General features: G+C 39.5%; 1 protein-coding gene across 1 annotated transcript in view; it reads right to left on the bottom strand.

The window, feature by feature from the left end:
• CARPB (Carbonic anhydrase-related protein B) overlaps window positions 1-21,237 on the bottom strand; it is a 460,462-nt gene that overhangs the window by 33,707 nt on the left and 405,518 nt on the right. The window contains exon 7 of the mRNA XM_083133565.1: window positions 16,336-16,490. Within this exon, the coding sequence (XP_082989691.1) occupies window positions 16,336-16,490 (155 nt within the window). The remainder of the gene's footprint in view (window positions 1-16,335; window positions 16,491-21,237) is intronic.

Here is a 21,237-nt window from a genome sequence, read left to right as displayed (position 1 = left end):
AACGGATTTCTTCATTTTTACAGAAGAAACATACGGAAATGAGTTTCTGTAGCATTCTGAAAGTTCGTGGAGGTATTTTCTTCCATCGTGGAATCTATTCGACCGGGAATTCATGTATTTTTGAAGAAAAATATCTCTCCGACGCACAATGACCGTTGCTTGTATTTGCTTCCTCTACGTCAACCGGATGTTCCGTACTACGTTTCATGACGTAACCCCATGTCAGTGTTTCCAACCAGGCCGTTGTTTTGCAAGAAGTGAAGGCGATTTTTTTTAAAGCTGTATCGCATTGTTTTACGAACTCATTTTAACTATGCTTGCCTAACCTAACCGAACCTAACCTAACCTTGCCGGAAATGGTTCGTGGGGCTATCCGTAAATGGTTTTTGGGGCTATCCGTCAATGGTTGTCGGGGCTATCCGTCAATGGTTTTTGGGGCTATCCGTCAATGGTTTGTGGGGCTATTCAGGTATTTTTCGGTTACGAAGGTTGGAAACACTTCATACCCTCATGATTCAACAACGCGACTCAAGCTGTGCCCGCCATATTGTGTGTTACGGAAGCCAAAAAAGGAAGAATAATAAATAATCACTGCTAATGTGAAAAATTGGAATTATTTTCGTGAAAGTAGCAAAAATGCCATCTTAAAGAATATTTCGCAATGCAGAATAGGTAAGTACGAATATTAAAAATCACGAAATAAACGAGTTAGAGGTGTTCGGTGGAGATCGCACAGGTACCTGTTACCTGTTACCGTTACAGGCCACTTATCACCGTTGAGTTAGGCAACACACATAGCGCCTTGCAAGAAAGCGTGTATTTCAGAATATAAGTATCCCAGTTTTATTGCTGGTGACTGTACGTTACGTATTTTGCCTAATTTCAAGGATATTTAGAATCCGCGAAAGGGACGCGCAGTTTTTTTGTGGACCCTGACATACCTGGAGAAGTATCGGTCAGTATACGTGGTTAAATTCCAGCTGATATTTTCCATACCGATGCCATTGGTATCGGTACAGACTCAGTCGTACTGCACCGCAAGGTTTGCACTCACCCTCGCAGCTCGTCCTCGCCGTCACCCTCAAACGCCCTCGCCTTGAACCAACACGACCTCATAAGTCTTCGGGGGGGGGGGGAGGAGGAGGAGGTTTGTTTTCGCTCATGAGCAGTGGCGTCGAAGGGCTCCAAAACGGGGAGGAGCGGGGCAGGAGAGTTTACTATCCCTTAGTAGATAAGCATTAGTGTTTGGCGATATATCATCCAGACTATATATCACGATATTGAAAAATATCGTGCAGGCGATATGAAGTAGACGGTATTTCGTCACGATTTTTTAGCGATCGTTTTGGCCCTATATTGTCACGATATTTGGCAATATATATCGTGTCCACGATATATCGACACAATATTTGACGATACATATCGTGGCGGCGATATATCGTCACAATATTTGGCGATATATATCATGTCCACGATATATCGACACGATATTTGGCTATATATATCTTGTCCGCGATATATCGTCACGATATTTGGCGATATATCATGTCCGCGACATATCATCACGATATTTGGCGATATATATCATGTCCCCGACATATCATCACGATATTTGGCTATATATATCGTTTCCGCGAAATGTCGTCATGATATTTGGCGATATATATATATATCATGTCCGCGATATATCATCACGATATTTCGCGATATATATCGTTGATACGATATATAGTCGATATCACGATACGGAAAAAATATCGTATCGTATTGTATGTGACAATATTTAAGTTGAAGATATATCGCCATATCAAATTACGGATATCGTCCATCCGTATTCAGCATAGTGCGGGGATGAAAGTGCCAAAAAAGGGGGCACCAGCCCCCTGCGCCCCCCTAATGGCTCCCACTGTCCATGAAGGTTGCCCTCCGTATGTTGAACACCTCTGTTTTTAACTGGTACCCAGAATGGTATGGCTACACCATGAGACACTCTTGTTTCAGTATCCATTTATATTGCATTGCTCCATTAAAGCTGTCTTATTTGTCAAGAATTCTCTAATTTCACGACATTCTACAGTTCGTCTTGAAGACCATGTTTCCTCACAACTTTAACGCACACCCCTAGCTTTGTTCGAAAAGAATCTTCTTCAGTGTCAGAATTTGCCCCCGAGGCCATCACTAACGTGCATTGAAGTTAGATATATTATTATCGACCTGTTTCGCGCCGTGTACCGGAAATATATCTACACCTTCCCAAAGCCTCTCAAGAATGCATTAAAAAGTTTAGCCCCATTCTTCTTCCTCTTGGCTCCAAAGTTCTCGGAAGAGTTCTTTCCCTTCTCCCAGCCTTTCCATGCAGCTCCATTCCACAGGTATACGGCGGGGGACATGCTGACTGGGGTTCAATCAGGGGTCCTTCCCTCTGAAGACCTCTTCATCTTCATTCGTCCAAATCTTCTCTTGGATTCTGGTTAGATCAGAGCCAGCCCCGAGGCAGAAGTGCAGCAACGGACCGAATTTAACATTGCATGAGAAAATTTCCCTGTTTTAAAGGAGACTGTGCTGCCCCCATTTGCCTCGGTGGAGGTTGGAGGGATCTGGAGTTGACCTGTAAGCTTGTGAGCAGAATACAAGCCTTAGAAATATAGGAGTAGGGTTGCTTCTTGTTTCTCGCTGTCGTAGACCTTTATTACATAGAATCTTATGGAAATAAAGATAATAATATAGCCTGTATACACAATGAACATTAGATAGATTTATCAAGTAATAAAATTAAATAATGAAAAATATATTCGTTTAGACGTTGTTGTATAATTTCCTCTGACCTTATTGGAAGGCAAGGATTATATTGGAATCATAGGGATTTGAACGACACGAAGGACGTATTTAGGGGGTCCGGGACCCCCCCCCCCTAGTCGAAAGACTTAATAAGTACGAAATTAAATAATGACAATATACTCGTTTAGCATTTGTTGTAATTTCCTCTGAACTTATTAGAAGACAAGGATTATATTGGGATCATACGGCTTTGAAGGACAGGGAGGATGTATTTAAGGGGGGTCGAGGGGTTTGGACCCCCCGAAAGACTCACCAAGTACTAAAATTAAGTAATGAAAATATTAGCATTCGTTGCATAATCGATGGTTATCATGGACGTCCGCGGTCTTTTTCCAGGGAGGGGCAAGGAAGGTATTTTTTCCAGGGGGGGGCATGGACCCCTTGCCCCCCCTTCCGGGCTCCTATAATGGTTATTAATTTCCTCTGAACTTTCTACAAGGCAAGGATTATATTGGGACCATACGGCTTTGAATGACATTACAAAGAAGATTTATGTACACTACTACTCAAAATAATATGCATAAAACAATCAGAAACTTACTTTTCTCCAACTATATGTAGGCTAACATAATTTTTGTTATTCGATAAATCTTCAATTATTCATTTATTTGACATTAATTTCATTTGCCAGGGCACTTGTTTTTATGTAAATATTCCGATCTTAACTACAGGTAAGCTACGTAATGAATATGCACTGTTATATCTCTGTTCATATACAGTCTTTTTACCTATTCGTGTAATAATAATATAATATTGATGTATGTATTGTGATTATAATTAATATTAATTTGATTTAATATAGTTATTTTTAATTAAACATTATTATTATTACTATTATTATTATTTCTGAGACACTTGGTTCGAACCCCCCTGAAACATATTTCTAGATACGTGCCTGGATTAAGGGTACCCAAATGTTAACCCTTTTATGTAGTTGGAATGCTGCAGGAAGAGTATTTCGCTCGAGCGCCAAATAGTTCACACGGACGACGCTAGATAGCGCGCGAAATTTAGAGCTTCTTTTCTCGAGCAAATAACGGTATACGCTCGAAGCCCAGTAGCACACGTATAACCGTAATTTGTCTGTGGTAGTGGGCTCTCAAATGTGGACCGTGAAGAGAAAGACTCAGTGAAATTGGAACTTTAGTGAACATAGTCAGTATCTCCATGTTGATATGTAGTTCAGTGTATCTTAGCTGTGTATGGAAACAGACGCCAGAGCCTCGCAGGACTGCATAACATTTCCAGGTAGATTTCTGTTTACACTAGCCTTTCGTGCTAAGACGAATCGGACTCCATTTGATGTCGCTGTTGAGTTCTTTGACACACATAAATCGGTGCTTTCTTCCATGAGTCATACATGTGTCACTAGCATCATTATGTTATTCTCCAGTTGATTACGTCGCTTCCTTAACACAGAACTTCGGTGTTTTGTTCCATGAGAAATACATCGCTCGCTGCACTCTGTTTCCTCGTTTAATTATGTTGTTCCATTTGGCATGAAGTTCTTGATATGACCACTTGGTTTGCTATATTTTTCACCATTTATTTATATGTTACTTCGTTTCACAATGAACTTGGTGCTATAATCTGTGAGTTATGTATCACTTCCTCTGCTGTATATTTCACCATCTAATTCGTTTCACAAGGGACTTGGTGCTGTAATCTGTGAGTTATGTATTACTTCCTCTGCTGTGTTTTACACCATTTATGTATGGTGCTTTGTTTCACACGAACTCAGTGCTATATTCTGTGGTGATTAGTGAAGTGCTATGTTCTATTTTAACAAATAAATTATGCTTTGTTTCACATGGAACTTGGTGTTATATTTTGTGAGTGATGTGTCACTTCCTCTGCTGTGTTTTACACCATTTATGTATGGTGCTTTGTTTCACACGAACTCAGTGCTATATTCTGTGGTGATTAGTGAAGTGCTATGTTCTATTTTAACAAATAAATTATGCTTTGTTTCACATGGAACTTGGTGCTATAATCTGTGAGTTATGTATCACTTCCTCTGCTGTGTTTTACACCATTTATATATGGTGCTTTGATTCACACGAACTCAGTGCTATATTCTGTGGTGATTAGTGAAGTGCTATGTTCTATTTTAACAAATTAATTATGCTTTGTTTCACACGGAACTTGGTGCTATAATCTGTGAGTTATTTATCACTTCCTGTTGTGTGTTACACAACAATTATATACTATAGTGCTTTGTTTCACACGAACTCAGTGCTATATTCTGTGGTGATTAGTGAAGTGCTATATTCTATTTTAACAAATAAATTATACTTTGTTTCACATGGAACTTGGTGCTATAATCTGTGAGTTATGTATCACTTCCTCTGCTGTGTTTTACACCATTTATATATGGTGCTTTGATTCACACGAACTCAGTGCTATATTCTGTGGTGATTAGTGAAGTGCTATGTTCTATTTTAACAAATAAATTATGCTTTGTTTCACATGGAACTTGGTGCTATATTCTGCGAGTGATGTGTTAGTATGTTTTTATTTCAATTATGCTGCTTTATTTCACACGGAACTCCTTGCTGTATTCCATGAGCGATGAGTGGTGCTTCATTTCTCCACAAAGCCCTACCATTACTGAGGCGTAATACAAGTTGAATCGGTCCTAGGGAACATTACCAACTCTAATTTCCTCAACCGCATCAGCAATGGGAGCACTTCCTGTACACTCGAACGAGCAAGAGAACAGCACTCTTGAAGTCTCCCTTGAAACATACCACCTCGAGGATGCAAATACCTCGAGACGGTGCACACAGCCTGACATTTTAAGTGACACATCCTTCTTAGGGACCATTACGTTGCCACAGAACCCACTACGGCTCCTCCAGAACGAACCTATTCCCACCGCTAACAAAATGTTCCTGTCCTTCGTTCGCATTTCTCACTCTCCTTTCGCCCTTTCTCGCCAGGTGCCGCTGCTGTTATGTTTCCCATGGAGCTTCTCAATATAGATCCAACCGACCGAAGTTCGGCCTGGAGTAGTGTTTCACCCCTGATGGTTCTCCGCAGAAGTTTCACCAGGGGATTATACCAATAATTGCCACCTTCAATTAATTAAAGTTGCAGGGAAGAAGCCCCCTCCCAGAAATGGAGTAATCGTCTTATCCAAGAGACCTATGATTAGAGTCTCTATAATCGCTTTGCCTTCTTTCTTCCTTCTCTTCCTTTACTGTCGACGTGGGAACGAGGGATCCTTAAGTGAGTATCGGGTTCAATCAGTTGCTTCTTGCTTCAACAGCGCCTGTGTGAACCATAAACACCCCTCTGTTTCCACTGGGGTGTATATAATGGAAGAGAGCATTCGTCAGAATCATACCGTACACTAATTAACATTGTGATGTTGAGGTTTTTCCGTGAACATCAACCGTGCAAGACACTGAAACAGTTGTGATACGAAAGGGACGAAACTTCTCCTCTCTCTCTCTCCTCTTCCACTGAGTAGAGAGGATTTTGATTTCCTTTATTTGTGCCACTTTTGGCTAATTTGCGAAGATGGAGATGAGTGATGACATGATGAAATTGATGAATGGACACTCACAAACATCCACGCCTATGCCGGAATTCGAACCCGGGAACCCCTAGCGTCGTAGCGTGATGTGCTAACCATTCCACCACGGGGGCCGGCGAGTAGAGAGGAGAAGGAGAGAGAGAGGAGAGATAGAAAAAATAAAAACAAAGTAAGAGAGACCTTTGAGAGAGGGAGAGAGTAAGAAAACAATGAAAGGGATAGAAAAAAGGAAAGAGAAAAAGAGAAAGTTAGAAAGAAAGGGCAGAGAGAAAACAGAGAGAAAGAAAAGAGAAAGTAACAAAGAAGTGAGAGAGAAATAGAAAGTGTGAAAGAGAGGGGAGATAAAAATATAAAGAAGAGAGAGAAACGAAGAAAAAGAAAGAAAGAAGAGTAAGAAAAGGAGAAATTAATACATAGAGAGAGAAATGACAGTGAAAGAGAAAGAAGAAGAGAAGGATAGAAAGGAGATTTGTGATTATTTAGGAAGAGTTTTCGAGAAACTATTCCACCATTTTATTTTCAGAGAGCTTGTAATGCTTTCCAGAAATTTGCATTTTATAATCTCTTTATTAGTACATATATTTCTTACTTCTTTAGTCTGACTGCCACGCTGGAGACTCGGGTTCCACCCACAAGGTGAGTAATTTTTTCCAGCCAGGCAATCGCATTGAGCAACCCTGGATGTTCACCCAACCTCTAATAAATGGATGCCTGGAGTCAACCGTGAGGGTCGAAGACGGCTGGAGCGTGGTGCTGATCAATTCACCTCCAATGACCGAGATTGTGAATGTGTGGGCCCTACCTCCACCTTCTTTAAATTAATCTTGGCGATGTGATTAAAAGAACGTTCTCAAGAAAGTGGGATTCGAAACCGGAACCTTCGGTAGAGAAATCTTGAGTGGACTACTTAACGCACTCGGCCAACATCCTGCCTTATTTTACAAGAACAATCTACAAAATGTCCTCATGAAAAATAAGCATTTTACAAAAGGAAACTGTTATATTTTTCACCATTTATTTATGTTGCTTCGTTGCACAAGGAACTCAGTTCTACATTTCACATTTAACTCACAGATTATAGCACCAAGTTCCTTGTGAGACGAAGCAACATAAATAAATGGTTAAAAACATAGCAGAGGAAGTGGCCTCGTATAACTATCAGATTATAGCTCCAAGTTCTTTGTGAAGCTAAGCAACATAAATAAATGGTGAAAAACACAGCAGAGAAAGTGGTATATAACTCACAGATTATAGCTCCAAGTTCTTTCTGAAACTAATCAACATAAGTAAATTGTGAAATACACAGCAGAGGAAGTGGTATATAACTCACAGATTATAGCTCCAAGTTCTTTGTGAAACTAAGTAATATTAGCAAATGGTGAAAGACACAGCAGAGGAAGTGGAATATAACTCGCAGATTATAGATCCAAGTTTCTTGTGAGACGAAGCAACATAAATAAATGGTGAAAAACAAAGCAGAGGAAGTGGCTTATAATTCACATATTATAGCTCCAAGTTCTTTGTGAAACTAAGTAACATAAATAAATGGTGAGAAACAAAGCAGAGGAAGTGGCATATAATTCACATATTATAGCTCCAAGTTCTTTGTGAAACTAAGCAACACAAATAAATGGTGAGAAACAAAGCAGAGCAAGTGGCATATAATTCACAGATTATAGCTCCAAGTTCTTTGTGAAACTAAGCAACATAAATAAATGGTGAAAAACACAGCAGAAAAAGTGGCATATTAGCTCACAGATTATAGCAGGAAGTTCCTTGTGAAACAAAGCGAAACAAATTACATGGTGAAAAGTACAGAAGATCTAGTGGTTCGGATTGAACTTTAGAATATAGGTCCAGTCCCGATTAACCTTTCTGCGAAAGAAGTAGACTTTAAAACGAACTCAGCAGCGTTAGCAAAAGAACCAAAATAGATATGATATAGGCTGGAAAACAATTATAATTTTCAGAAAAGTTAAAAGTTGGACAATGTTTCAGTTTTTAGTTAAGTTTGTGACACAACAAAGTAAGTGAAATGAAGCTAAATCAACAACAGTGATTAGTTATTTACATTTTAAACATTTCATCACTAGTGGCACTGCAATCGGGACTTCTCGATCTTAAACTAAATAGTATAAGTTGCGTCGTAAAATTATTGAAACATATTTACTACCTTAAAAAGTGGTGCAGTTGGTATATTAATTAAATGAAATCGAAATAGAGAATTCTTCAATTTGTATCAAGAAGACACATTTTCTGGTAAACTTCATGGGATTTTTACGTTTGGTATACAATAAAATTCAAATTCATTCTCTAATATACCTTCCTAGATGTAGCTCACTCACCCTGATATAACGTCAGATGTAATAGCTCACACGTGACTCATAGAGCCAATCAACTTCATCTCGTATCGAGAAACCAAATGATCACGTGGCTCAGAGAGCAAATCAACTTCGTCCAGAGTCGTTTTCACGTTCAGAAGACACAACGGCTTATGGAGAAACCGCACAGTGTTGCCAATACGGCGCTAGCTCATGTCGCCGGGAAATGATGACCTTCCTTCACAATGAAGGTGTTACATCTTTTGTATATATAATGATAATTATATGTAATTATTAATATTAATATTATACTGTGAACGTTACAGTTACCCTTTTTACTATGATCCATTGCGATCACTACACACGCGAGTGTAATGCACGAATATGACACTTCAGAAATCACTTAAAAAAGTAAAAATCACTGCGCGCTCACACAACTGAAAACACTTTTTCGAGAGAGGGAAAAAGTCTAAAGAGACCAAAGCAGATCTCTCACTCAAGTAAGGGGAAACTGGCACATGGGTTAGATTCAAGTTGCAACCCAAACAAACAAATGAGTTATGGCCCACGTGAACTGATAAGACGTGAATGACTCAAGCAAGGCATGTCATATTTCTATCTTGAAGCCCTATATTTTGTCACGTGTTGGAAAGCCTTTCAAAGGTTAATATGGTGTCTATGAATTTATGTGTACGTTGGAAACTGAAAGGTGATGTTCATTTCAGTATTAATGTCGACAGTAATGTAAACGAAAACAACGTGTATTTGCGACAGCACTAATGTTGCTCACAACAGCAGCATTGGAAATAATTGTCAATTATTAAATTTAAGTAATTTCAATTCTATTATAACAAACTGCATGAAGTTCATATTTTTACTGAATGGAAATAAAATAACAACTCGAAAACTTGGTGGTGATTAGCCGGAATGCTGCGGTGAGCCAGCTCAAGATGGCCAGACAACGTCTCCTTACTTCGCGCGCGGTTCGGGTTAAAAAGAAACTCCAAATGCATGGAAGTAATATTTCTGGGAACCTTTGAGTGGTTATAAAAAATAATTTCATTATTTTCTCCACAACTTTGTCGCTGGAAGTTTTTACTTGGAATTACAGAACAAAAAATGGCCAGCGACGACATTTTCTACTGCACGAATATAAAAAATCTCCACATACTTTATTTGAATATTTTTTAATGCGAATATGCTTTAAAGTATTGATAAATTCTGAGTACCACCGTCACCTATGACAATTTAAAAACAGTGTCAATTTTTTTTAATAATGAATGCTTCAATTTTACGGCATGTTTCAACGTTAGGAATGAAAACAATGTAAAAATTGTGTTTTCACAGAAAATTTTCGTTTTTAATTTATCTAAAATTATGTAAGCAAGTTACCAGTTTTTTGTGTTCACCATCGTATTCTCTACAAAACTGCAGGTACCGATTTTACTTAAGCTAAATTTGTAAATTCAGAAATTTCACAACAGCGCGCTCGTATTTCCCATAAGAAAAGCATTGCCCATAAGAGCCCATTGTGTCTTCTGAACGTGAAAGCGACTCTAGTAATGAGAAGCTATATGATTGGTACATTTTTCTGACGGGCGAAATACTGTGTCCTTGGCGGGAAAGAATAATATATCACTAGTCTCTAATTTATGAGACCTTTCCATAATTAGAAAATGCTCTATTTTGGTGGGAAATTCCGAGGTGTGCGAAATTAATGCCAGAAATTGATAGAAGGAGTCGCCCTGGTGCTTGTGCACTGAGGTAAAAGTGTAGCAATTTTATTCCTTCCTAGATTGAATTACTCTTGCATGGCAATTTTTTAATACTTCACCGTGCACGTTCACTCTGTCTCTTCATATTTCATCCAAGTGAAGTCAGCACCGAAACAGGAAGACCTTCTTTTCTAATTCGGGGATAAGTTCACTAGTCGGGCGTCGTAATAGCAGCTAGAGCAATAAAAGTCGTCCTTGAAAGCATTTCTTGACATTAAAAAGTCATTACTGGATCTGCGAAGAAAGGAAGGGGGGAAACACCGACATGCAAACCAGCGACCAACAAATGACACCCAAGGTCCGGCCCCCTCCCGTGGCATGTCTAAGATTTTTATTGTCGAAGAGAAGGGCTTGGATTGGATTCGCGACGGCGTTTGCCATGCACGGACGGAGAATGGACACTTAATAATGCACTCGTAATAAAAACTCCTGCTTCTCCAGAGTGTTTATTAGACCCCCTGAAGGGAACTCTCAGTGTTGCCACTTCGGAACACTTTTTTCCCCCTAAAAGCTTTTGTGACGTATAATTTATCATTTTCGTGTTTATGTCAATGGTTTGTTGTTTTAAAGTTAAAAAAAATCCATAATTATTCAGGTTTGCAACACTTGATTGTTGCTAAGCTGACCTAATTCTTTGGAATTAAGCTGCTGCATTAACCTAAGTCCGTTGTGAGGGGGTAGATGACGTGAAGAGGAACCTATTAAGATATGAGTTAACCTATGTCACGTGATGATGTAAATTATTGTAGCGTATTAATACAATCATATGTCCATGACACTCTCCAGTGAAAATGCATCGATGTTGTACGGTAACACCTTGTATCAATTATAAAATACAGGGTGTCCGAAAAAGAACCCCGGGGTTTCAAGTCATTTTATTACATTCTGAATCATACGTGCATTATACGGAAGTACAGGGTGGAGCAGAAACATTTAGACGATTTAAATTTGACACCATACTGACATCTTTGTAGTTGGCGGGGTGAAACACATATCACTGTGCAAAATGGTTTAAAGCCTTCAGTCGTCACGCAGCGTTGATCAGAATAGCGTCGAGCGTTTGCTGTGAAAACGTTCTTTAGAAACAATGACTCCACTACTGTAACCCAACGTGTTTTTCGACGACATGTTGACATACCAAGGAAAGGAGTCTAGGAGGCCTCCTGCTGACAATAGAAACCCAATTCAATATTACAGTAGCGGTGTCATTGTTTCTGAAGAACTTTTTCACAGCAACGCTCGATGCTCTCCTGACCAACCCTGCATGACGACCGAAGGCTTTAAATCGTTCTACACAGGGACGTGTGTTTCACCACGCCACCTACAAGGATGTCGTGGCGCCAAATGTAAATCGTCCCAATTGTTTCTGTTCACCCTGTACAATTTTAAAAGTTTCATTACCTTTAGTGTAATTCAATGTGTGCACCATATACAGACCTAGAAACATCAAACTCCACTTCCGTCCACACTCAGATGAGCAAGTCTTTAAGAATTTCTGCTAAGATTGTGGTTATTCTTTGGTGCAGGTGGTCAAGTGGACAAGAAAAGAAAATCCATGGCGTCAAATCGGGACTACGGGGTGGCCAAAGACTGGGACCAGCACTGGCTGTCTATTTTCAAGGGAATCAGTTGCGCTACTTCCATGAACAGCTTAGCCTGTACGGCTATGTGACGTTGCTGCCATCTGGTGAGGAATGTGTGAAGTAATACTTGCTTGTCGCTACACTATTATACTCATAACGCCACTATATGCTGCAAAAAAAAATAATCAAAAAACGTATTCGTGTTTGAAACTGCGGTGGTTTTTTTCGGACACCCTATGTAAGTTGACAACTCTGCACTAATGGCCTACGATTTCCAGTTCCTGCAATTTCACAGGTGCGAGGGTGATGGAAAGTTAAGAACGCAGGGTAGGGGTTCTTGCAACAGTACACTTCACACGCTACTCCCTGCCATTGACTTCGGGAGCATTGTTGGCGCGTCACGCTATTGCAAGGTGTGTGATTTGTTGAACTTCCATTCCCCCTTTCCCTGCCAGCGAGGGACCCCTCCCCTATTGTCCTCTGTCGCGACTTATGAGGTCCAGGGTGTCAAAAGGTGTGATTGATGATTGCGTCACGTGACCCAGAACCAATTTTTGCCTTTTTTCTCTTCTCTTTTTAGAGGAAGACAATGAGGTGTAGCGCAATAAGTGGGGGGAGGACAGGTTGTTCGTGGCTACATAGATGTCTCTAGTGTATACCGAGTGTAAATAAAGCAATCACACATAGCTTCGAACTCACCTAGTTTACAATCGTTACAAGCATGTAAACATCCTTTTAAAACTATAACGTTTCCGGAGAACATCAGACATTTATTTGTAGTTTGATCAGTGTACAAGTTATAACAATAGGGTAAACTTAACAAAAACAAAGACGAAAGAGTTATACAATGAATCTTGTCAATAATGCTACATTGTAGGAGCCTAGCAACTTAACTGTCAAATAATCAAACCTATTTCGACTGAAGATCTTATCATTTTTTTATTTACAAATCTTAAAATCATCGGGTACATCAAAATCATCATCTTCTCAATGAAAGATCAACAAACGTTGCAGGGAAGAAGAAAATTTTCAATTACATGACAATTTCAAGATTTATATTTAAGATTTAATAAGATCTTCAAACGAAAAATGATTGTTAGGCTAGAAGATGAATGTAAGAAATACGTACATGAAAGAAGAATGCCAGTTTCAGAACTTTTCATGGAAAGTAATGGCCTTTGGTGCCAGGAGTTTTGTCACCACCCTCCCCTTCGTTCTGTGAGTCTACTCCACCTTTGCCCATCCAAATACTATCAATACGTAAGAAATTTTCAGTCAACATTTTAAAACGATCGGTCGTTGTTGGTAGAGCGATAAGGACACACAAAAGACACACACACAAAGAAAGAGAGAGAGAGGAAGAAAAAGAATGTGAGTAGAAAATACACAGAGACGAATAATAAGTAACTAAAGACAAGAAAAAATAGAGAAGTAAGGAGAAATAAACGAAATGAAACAGCCAAAGGAAAAGTGCAAAGGAATGGAAGAATACAGATAGTAGAAGACAGAGGCGAAGCAAGAAAGAGAGAAAAAGGTGAATTAACACTTTCAATCTTCAAGAAGTTAAGAACATATAAAGAACATAGTGGCATTTATGATATTTTATACACCACTGTAGAATATTTTACAGAAAAGTATGCAATTATATTTTTCTGTTCCAGCTTCTGCTTTCAAAAACATCAATCAAAGCTCAATCTTCATTCAAAAAGTTCATAATATTGCAGTGCCATCTGTTATCGCTCTTACTAACTGAGGTGAACTATATTAACCTACGCACCGCATTACAATACTGTGCTTCTAAGGAAATAAAGAGGCTTGAGGATATCGCCTTTTTTAAGAGAAAAATGTTCTGGAAAGGGCAATAAAAGATTTTCCATCACTATCTTGTACCCTGTGGTCCCTTTTTCTCCCTCTCTTTCGATTTCCATCGCTGTTCGCTCTGCTTCGGATCGCGCGCGTGACGTCACTGCTGACAAGTTAAGCTAGCAGACGCGGCCGCGTGTAAATCGAATTACATGTCGCCAACTCAGCGTGGGGGAGGGATAATCACATCGAGTGAAGCGGGCGGTTGCTCTCCCTAAACTGTCTTTCGGGGGTCCCGTAGACTTGGCTGGCTTAAGTTGTTAGGGACGCGAGAGAGAGAGAGAGAGAGCAACGTAGAGGGGGCAAATGGTGTAAACAAAGGCAGAAATGAAGATGAAACCTGTATAGAGAACTCCCTCTTCGTTCCAGCTTCCAGATGCGAAATGCAATTTGCCCAAGCTACGAGAAGCAATGAGATAATAAGATGATGTCGAAGGATGCTCTGAATTGGAGAAATCAAAATCTGTTTATTGACATTTCTCGAAGTTCCAAATTGTTTTAAAGCGACAGAATTTCCCATGTGCGATTCAGGCATAAATGTACACCCCGGTGCTAGTAGTAGTTCGTTCTAACTTTTCGTATGTTTCTAATTCATCTTTGGTTATCTTGAAACAACCTCTGATTATCTAGATGGACATTTGAATGTATTTCTGTTGCTCGGAAACCAGAAATATAGTTCGCAGTTAGCGTACATTTTCATGATTGCACCTTCACTTTGAGAAAACGTGGATCTATTTCTACGTTAGGTTTTAATATTTTGGAACACTGTTTCCGCCCAGGAATCAATTAAACCACGAGAGGTTCTCCTGAAATTTGTAATATTACTTTGCGCAGTAATTTTCATTAACAAATAATTTGTAGCGCAAAGGTTCTGATGCATCGGAGGTTTTTGTGTTCATAACGCAATGCGCTAATGCAAATCTGAACTTACCAAATTAATTTAATGATATTGTTCTGAGGAAACTACAAGCAGTGTCGGCGATTAGGCAGGAGGCTGTGGAGGGCAGTTGCTCCCCTCTCACTTTTTTCACTTTTGCCCCCGCACTATGATAAACCTTATCTACCAAGGGAAAGTAAACTGTCCTTGCTCCCCCTGTTTTGGCACCTTCCCCCCGATTTTGGAAGCAAATCGTCGCCACTGACTACAAGATTTCACTAGGTCCAGTGATTGATTTAACATGATTTGTATAGTTCATAAACATATTACTCTATCCCAGAAGTGTGTGGAGCAAACTAATGGAAACAGATCTTCTGCGCAAGTATTGACTGGAGAGTGCTCGACGAATGTACACACGAGAGGGAAAAGGATTGCATGGAGGAGGCAACGCGACTGCAGCTACCAGCCGTTTGGAGTAGCGCGTACCGCTTTGCTTCGCCCACTCGCTTTCTCCTATGATGGAGTATGGACATATTACTCTTTACAATTAGGCATAATTTATTTATTAATATTTAATTTCATGGGTACATATTAATTAATGCATATAACTTCAGAAAATAAAAAGCAATTTGCGAGTAGAACTGTTGGGAGTTTCAAAAAATTACCATGACCCTTTCTCACGAAGGTGGAGAGCTCACTCACCTGTAAGCTTTGCTTTAACATTTAGATACGAAATGCATATGCAACAGCTTTTAATCAAGTCTCATACCCGGAATATGCCCTTTTATCCCTTCCAAGGGTTTCCCCTATGACGTAGTCGTGACGTCGTCACCTTGTAATGAAAGGGTCCCAGGTTTAATACCCAGTGAAGGCACATATTTGTTCGGATTTATCTTTAAACTTAGGCCCAGTCCCAATTAGCCTATCTGTGTGTGAAGTGAACTTATTAAAAAACTCCACCCCTTCTGGAAGATGAATGACTTAGTTCTCAATTTTTAAACATCATACAGATAGCCACCTTGTGACAAATTTAACGTTGATATTCACTATAAAAGTTAAATTAATGCACTTGAGGCAAAAATGTACACATTTGGAAACCCTTAAAGTTCGTATTCATTTTCATAGAATTCCTATTTCTATATACTAGTATAAACTTATCTATTACATATCTCTTTAAAGCTTATGAAACTTATAAGACCTTTGGTTTGAACATATTCTTGAACATGATTTCTCAACAACTTTTTTCATAGTTTTTTATTTCATTGTGAATGTACTTTTCTATACTGGACATAATATTTGCAATACTCTGAAAATAGATCAAATCTCTATTTCGATTCGTTTGGGAGTTGTGGCCCCAAAACTAAACTGGCTCATAATAGCCAACATGGCTTACGATCTGTTTCAATATGGCGGAAAATCCCTCACTGCATTTTGTGGTTGACAATGAGGTTTCAGTTTTTCTATTTTAAATGTTTAGTTGAGAGCCTATTACGACTGTACTAAATGCAAAAGCAGTATGAAGATGCAAGATGCTAACCTGCTGCTTCGTGATGTAGATTGGCTTGTTGACGATGATCCACGTGACGGTCTCGTGGCAGGCAGGCATCGTCGTCGACCCATCGTACGTCATGTAGTAGTCTGTGTCAGGAAGAAGGCCTCTGAGGGACATTCTTCTCACTAGCACCTCCTGGCCTGGAAGAAGAGACGGTGATGGGTATGTCAGAAGCATTAGAAGACTGTTATGAAGGAGTACATACACAGGGTATCCCAAAAAAGATTATCCCCAATTTCACACCAAAATATATTTAGGAGACACAATAAGGAATCATATACTTTTGTGTACTTTGAAGTGTTGTGACAGGACATATCAAGGAAGAACATTCCATAAGTAAGTGAAGCCGATTATAATATGTTTTTGTAATTTTTAAGTGTAAAGTAAACCTTGCGTCTCCACGAATGAAGCCGGTTCATAAGCCAGAGGTCTATGAGCGTGATACACGCAACGATAACATCGGTGGCGTCTTCTACATTGATATCGCTTTCACCAGAAACCAACGAGGGTTCGTGGCACAGCTGCACACGTGGTCCTACACAACAAATTTCACGGAAGGACCATCGAAGTGTCGGTATGCGGCCGGAGCTCCCCTCGACAAGTCAACAGTCGGACAGTTCCCCTCCCCACTCTCTTGCGCCTAATGCAATGGAAAAGAAAACCCAAGCCATAAATTTCACCCACGGGATATCCGCACCATTACAGTCCGAATCCGTGGCATAGGTGGAAGATACGATAAGTGCGCGCGCTTAAGCTTGGTGTAGAGGTACCTCGGTAATCATTTTGCAACTTTCGCTTTGTAGAGTCAACATTCAATTGAAAAGACAAACTAAAACTTCATGCTACTTGGTGATTTTATCGATAGCACCGCATTTAGAGAAGAAAAGTAAATGAAGAATTCACATTCCGTATTTTCAATTTAAGTAGTAAGTAGGTGGAAAACATTAAGGTGCTTTGTTTGGTGTCTACTTGCTGCTCCCACATTGTGCGCCTCCGCCTCAGAGCGCAATGGGCGACGTTCGAAGTGACACCTGGCGGGAAATGTGGACACTGAAATGCTCGGGAGCCTTTCGATTCGGACAGGAAAGCGATGGCGACAAAGTTTTGGCGCGCTTGCAGATTCGGACACAGAATCACATGAATAACATGTTCTGGTGACTCGTGTGCTTTGCTTTCGCTGTTGTATCACATTAATATTACAGATATCTAAACCACACAAAGGTTCACGTAAATGCTCTACAAGGAATTCTAAACAGATGAAGTTCAGAATTTGATATAGACTTTTCTGCTGCAGTCCATGCGGTCAATAAAATACAATGAACATGTTTTGTGGCTCAAGCACAGAGGTAAAATATTTCTTTGAAATAACCAGAAAAAAACAGCTTCCGGCAACCAATCAACTGTTTGAATGGCGAGAAGCAAATGATTGTTAACCAGAATCAAATTCGTTTAACAATTGTGCACATTTGTTTAGAGCTACCAACAAATTTGGTCAAAGTTATCAAATTTGGTAAAGGCCAGTGTGCGAATTAACGGGGGGGGGATACCGTGGAATTTCCCCTCCACAAAAAATGAATCCCCGGCAAAAGAGGATTATTTTTATCCCTGCCAGGGACGATTTTATCCCCTCAAAGATTTATTGCTTGATTTGCTTTATTTTACTTCGCTTTTCTGCCACTTTTGGCTAAACGCGAATTATCCCCTCAAAGAAAATGGAATTGAATGCATATAGTATATTATTTCTTACCTAGTATACCATTTCTTAAATATACAGTGTGTCCACAAAACATTCCATGATTTTAAACGACCACAAAATTTTAATTATGTATATTACGAAATTTATGCCGATACCATTTGAAAGAACAGCACAAAGAATTTTAGCGGATGTGTAACTGTTGGCGTTAACTACAACAATAGATGGCATAACAATAAGATAATGAAAAATTTTAAAAAGGAGAAAAAGAAGAAAAACATTCTTTCGATTGTTAATGTGTTCTTGTAAATGGCATTGTTGTTAGAAGCAAATTGTGTAGAGCTAGCCTGCAGTTAAACATCTCTAAATCCTCCGTGTCCAAAATCCATCTCGATGTTCAGAACGTTCTAAATGAGAAACTTGATGGAAGATGGATTGGGTGCTCCGGAAACAAAGATGCTGTGTTCTGCAAGTGGCCACCGAGGTCCCCTGACTTGCCTGTCTATGACTTCTGAAACGTCGTATCATTGCCGCCATCGGGACCGTCACTGTAGGTACGTTGCAACGCGTGTGGCATGAGTGAGGATATCGCCTTGATGTTTGCAGCGTGACACGAGACGCACACATTGAGTGCGACTGAGGTAGGTAGTTAGGTATTAAAACTTTTGAGTTTCTGCTTCTAATAGCACCAATTTTATATAAATATGAGTACCGAGAGCGATGCTGTATGTGTTTATAATCACGGAATGTTTTGTGGACACGCTGTATAACAAACACAATTAAAAAAAAAAAATTGTGTCCATTAATGATGCAGCCATTAAACATTTCCCTGTTGAAAAATATGCAGACTTGTGGATTAAAGAAGGACACAATTCCGCAACTGACCAACGTCACAACTTATTAAGTTTCCATGGCATACTGCTGATATTTTAAATGTATTAAAGTGTTGACAAGATACTAGTAGGTTAGAACTTGGCAATAGGAATTTGGTCAAGTTTCCGGTGTTACTATTTCTATAGCTCTTGTATGATTTTGAGTCTCCTTAGAATGCGAAAATACTGTTTCTTAATTACGTGTAAATTTTCTTATAACATTTAATGAGCTAGGTTAAAACTAATATTCTAAGTAAGGTATTTAGAAATGCAAGACAATAGTCTAGTTTACTGACTGGTAACACATACAAATTTGCATACACCCAGAATAAACTAACTTCCGAAATGAAATCACAAACACGCCATTAAATGGGCATCACCCCCCCCCCCCGAAGCAAAAAGCTTAAATCGCACAGTGGAATACGCTCAGTGATGTGCAGTAGACTATACGTTTACGTCTACATGCGTTGTCTACACGTAATCTACGCGTAGGTTACATTGGGTTGTAGTTTACATAGACTACATAGACAATCTAAAGTGCATTAAAATTAATTTTCAAGGGTTTTATGAAGGAAAAGTGACATTTTCAACTATATTGGTTCCTAACGAAATGAAAAGAATCCTATTTAGAACAAAATTTCCCGTCTCTTCTATTATCAACTATGGAAGAAGATAAATAGTATGCAAAAAAACAACCACAGATGGCAGCCGTGAGGCAAGAGTGGTCTTTCTCCAATAAAACATTAGAATATTCCTTACATTAGGTTTTTTCCTAGGTAAGAAATTGTTCGAATTTGGAAGAAATAGTAGGGAAAGTTCTCCTCACACATCAGCAACTGCTACGCAGTATAATTTTCACGGCGCCCTTTGCTAAGTTATCACCTTTCGCCATGTTGTTTACATAGATTACGTAATCTACGTGTATAAAATAGTCTACGTGTAGAATGTAGACTATCGTTGTTTACGCGTAGACGCACATCACTGGCATACGCTACTGTCTGCAAGAATTACGCACTGGGTACCCTGTCTTTCTCGAAAACCAACAGCCGAACACAGTACCGATTCAGATGAGGCATCAGGGTGTAGTACTCTTGGAGATCAGATTACGTAATCACAAGTTACAGAAAGTTGAGCCGTTCCTTCAGCAGATTAATCCCTTCAATCTCTCCAAGGATCGCCACGTGTGGAAATTTACTCCAGCAATTTGCGAGAACGGAAAGATCAAATGAAACTTCCCCTCGGAGGGGGAGGGGGGAGATCTTTCCCTGCCGAGTGCCTTTCCGAAGGAACGTCAATTATAGAGGGAGATTAGACTGAGAAATTGGGGGAAGGAGTCGAGGATCTAGGGAAAGTTGAAATGGTTTGACGAATACTGCGGGATGCTGGCTTACAAAGGGATAAATCTGTCACATATATCAGTAAGGATGTATCCTCCCTGCCTCTTCCTGTGTCTGACGTTGAAGTCGCTTCTGGAATGTGGAAGGGATTAGCTAGTAGCAGAGCGTGGTAACAGGGATGCTAGTATCGTTAGCTGGATGGCAACTCCTGTTTGTATCTCTCTCTCTCTCTCTCTCCCCATATACATTTCTGTCAGCCTCTCTCTCTCTAAATCTCTTCAACCATTTTGCCTTAACGTTCTTTCTATTTTAGAATCTTACTTTATTCCTCAATTTCTCCTTCTCGCTCTCTTCCTCCTCCTCCTCTCTCTCCATTATCTCTCTACCTATATAAACTTCTCTCTCAATCTCCTTCATTGATATTGAGAGGTGCCTCACTCAATACATATATATATATATCTCACTTTTCTAAATCTCTTCCGTTCGTTTTCAAGAACATGCTTTATCCCTTAATTTTGCCATATTTATATCTCCTCTCTCTCTCTCTCTCTTAAACTCTCTCCACTTCTAAATTTCTAACTGAATCATGTCTCTCTCTCTATCTCTCTCTCTCTCCCAAAATCTCTTCCACTATTTCTGCTTAAAACTCTTTCTTTCGAAAAACATTCTTCATCAGTCAATTTACTCATATATATACGTATATATATATATACTTAAACTTCTATCTGAATCTTCTCTCTCCATTTTCATTTCTCTCAGTCTCTATCCCTCTAAATCTCTCCCGCTTTCTCATAAAGGCTTCTCCCTTTCAATAACTTTATTTCTCAATTCCTCTTCCTCTCGCTCTCTCTCTATCAATTTCCTTCAATAATATTGAGAATGGTCACGCTCGTGCCTTGTAATCAAAGGGTCTCGGGTTAGATTCCTAGTGTAGGTAAATTGCACAGCGGTTAGGATGGCACTTTAAATTTTGGACAGAGTGCAA

This window comes from Lepisma saccharinum, chromosome 13 (genome assembly GCF_977018435.1).
Source record: "Lepisma saccharinum chromosome 13, izLepSacc3.1, whole genome shotgun sequence".
NCBI classification, from domain to species: Eukaryota; Metazoa; Arthropoda; class Insecta; order Zygentoma; family Lepismatidae; genus Lepisma; species Lepisma saccharinum.
Note: the sequence above shows the minus strand (reverse complement) of the source record. Positions and strands in the feature narration are given on the sequence as shown.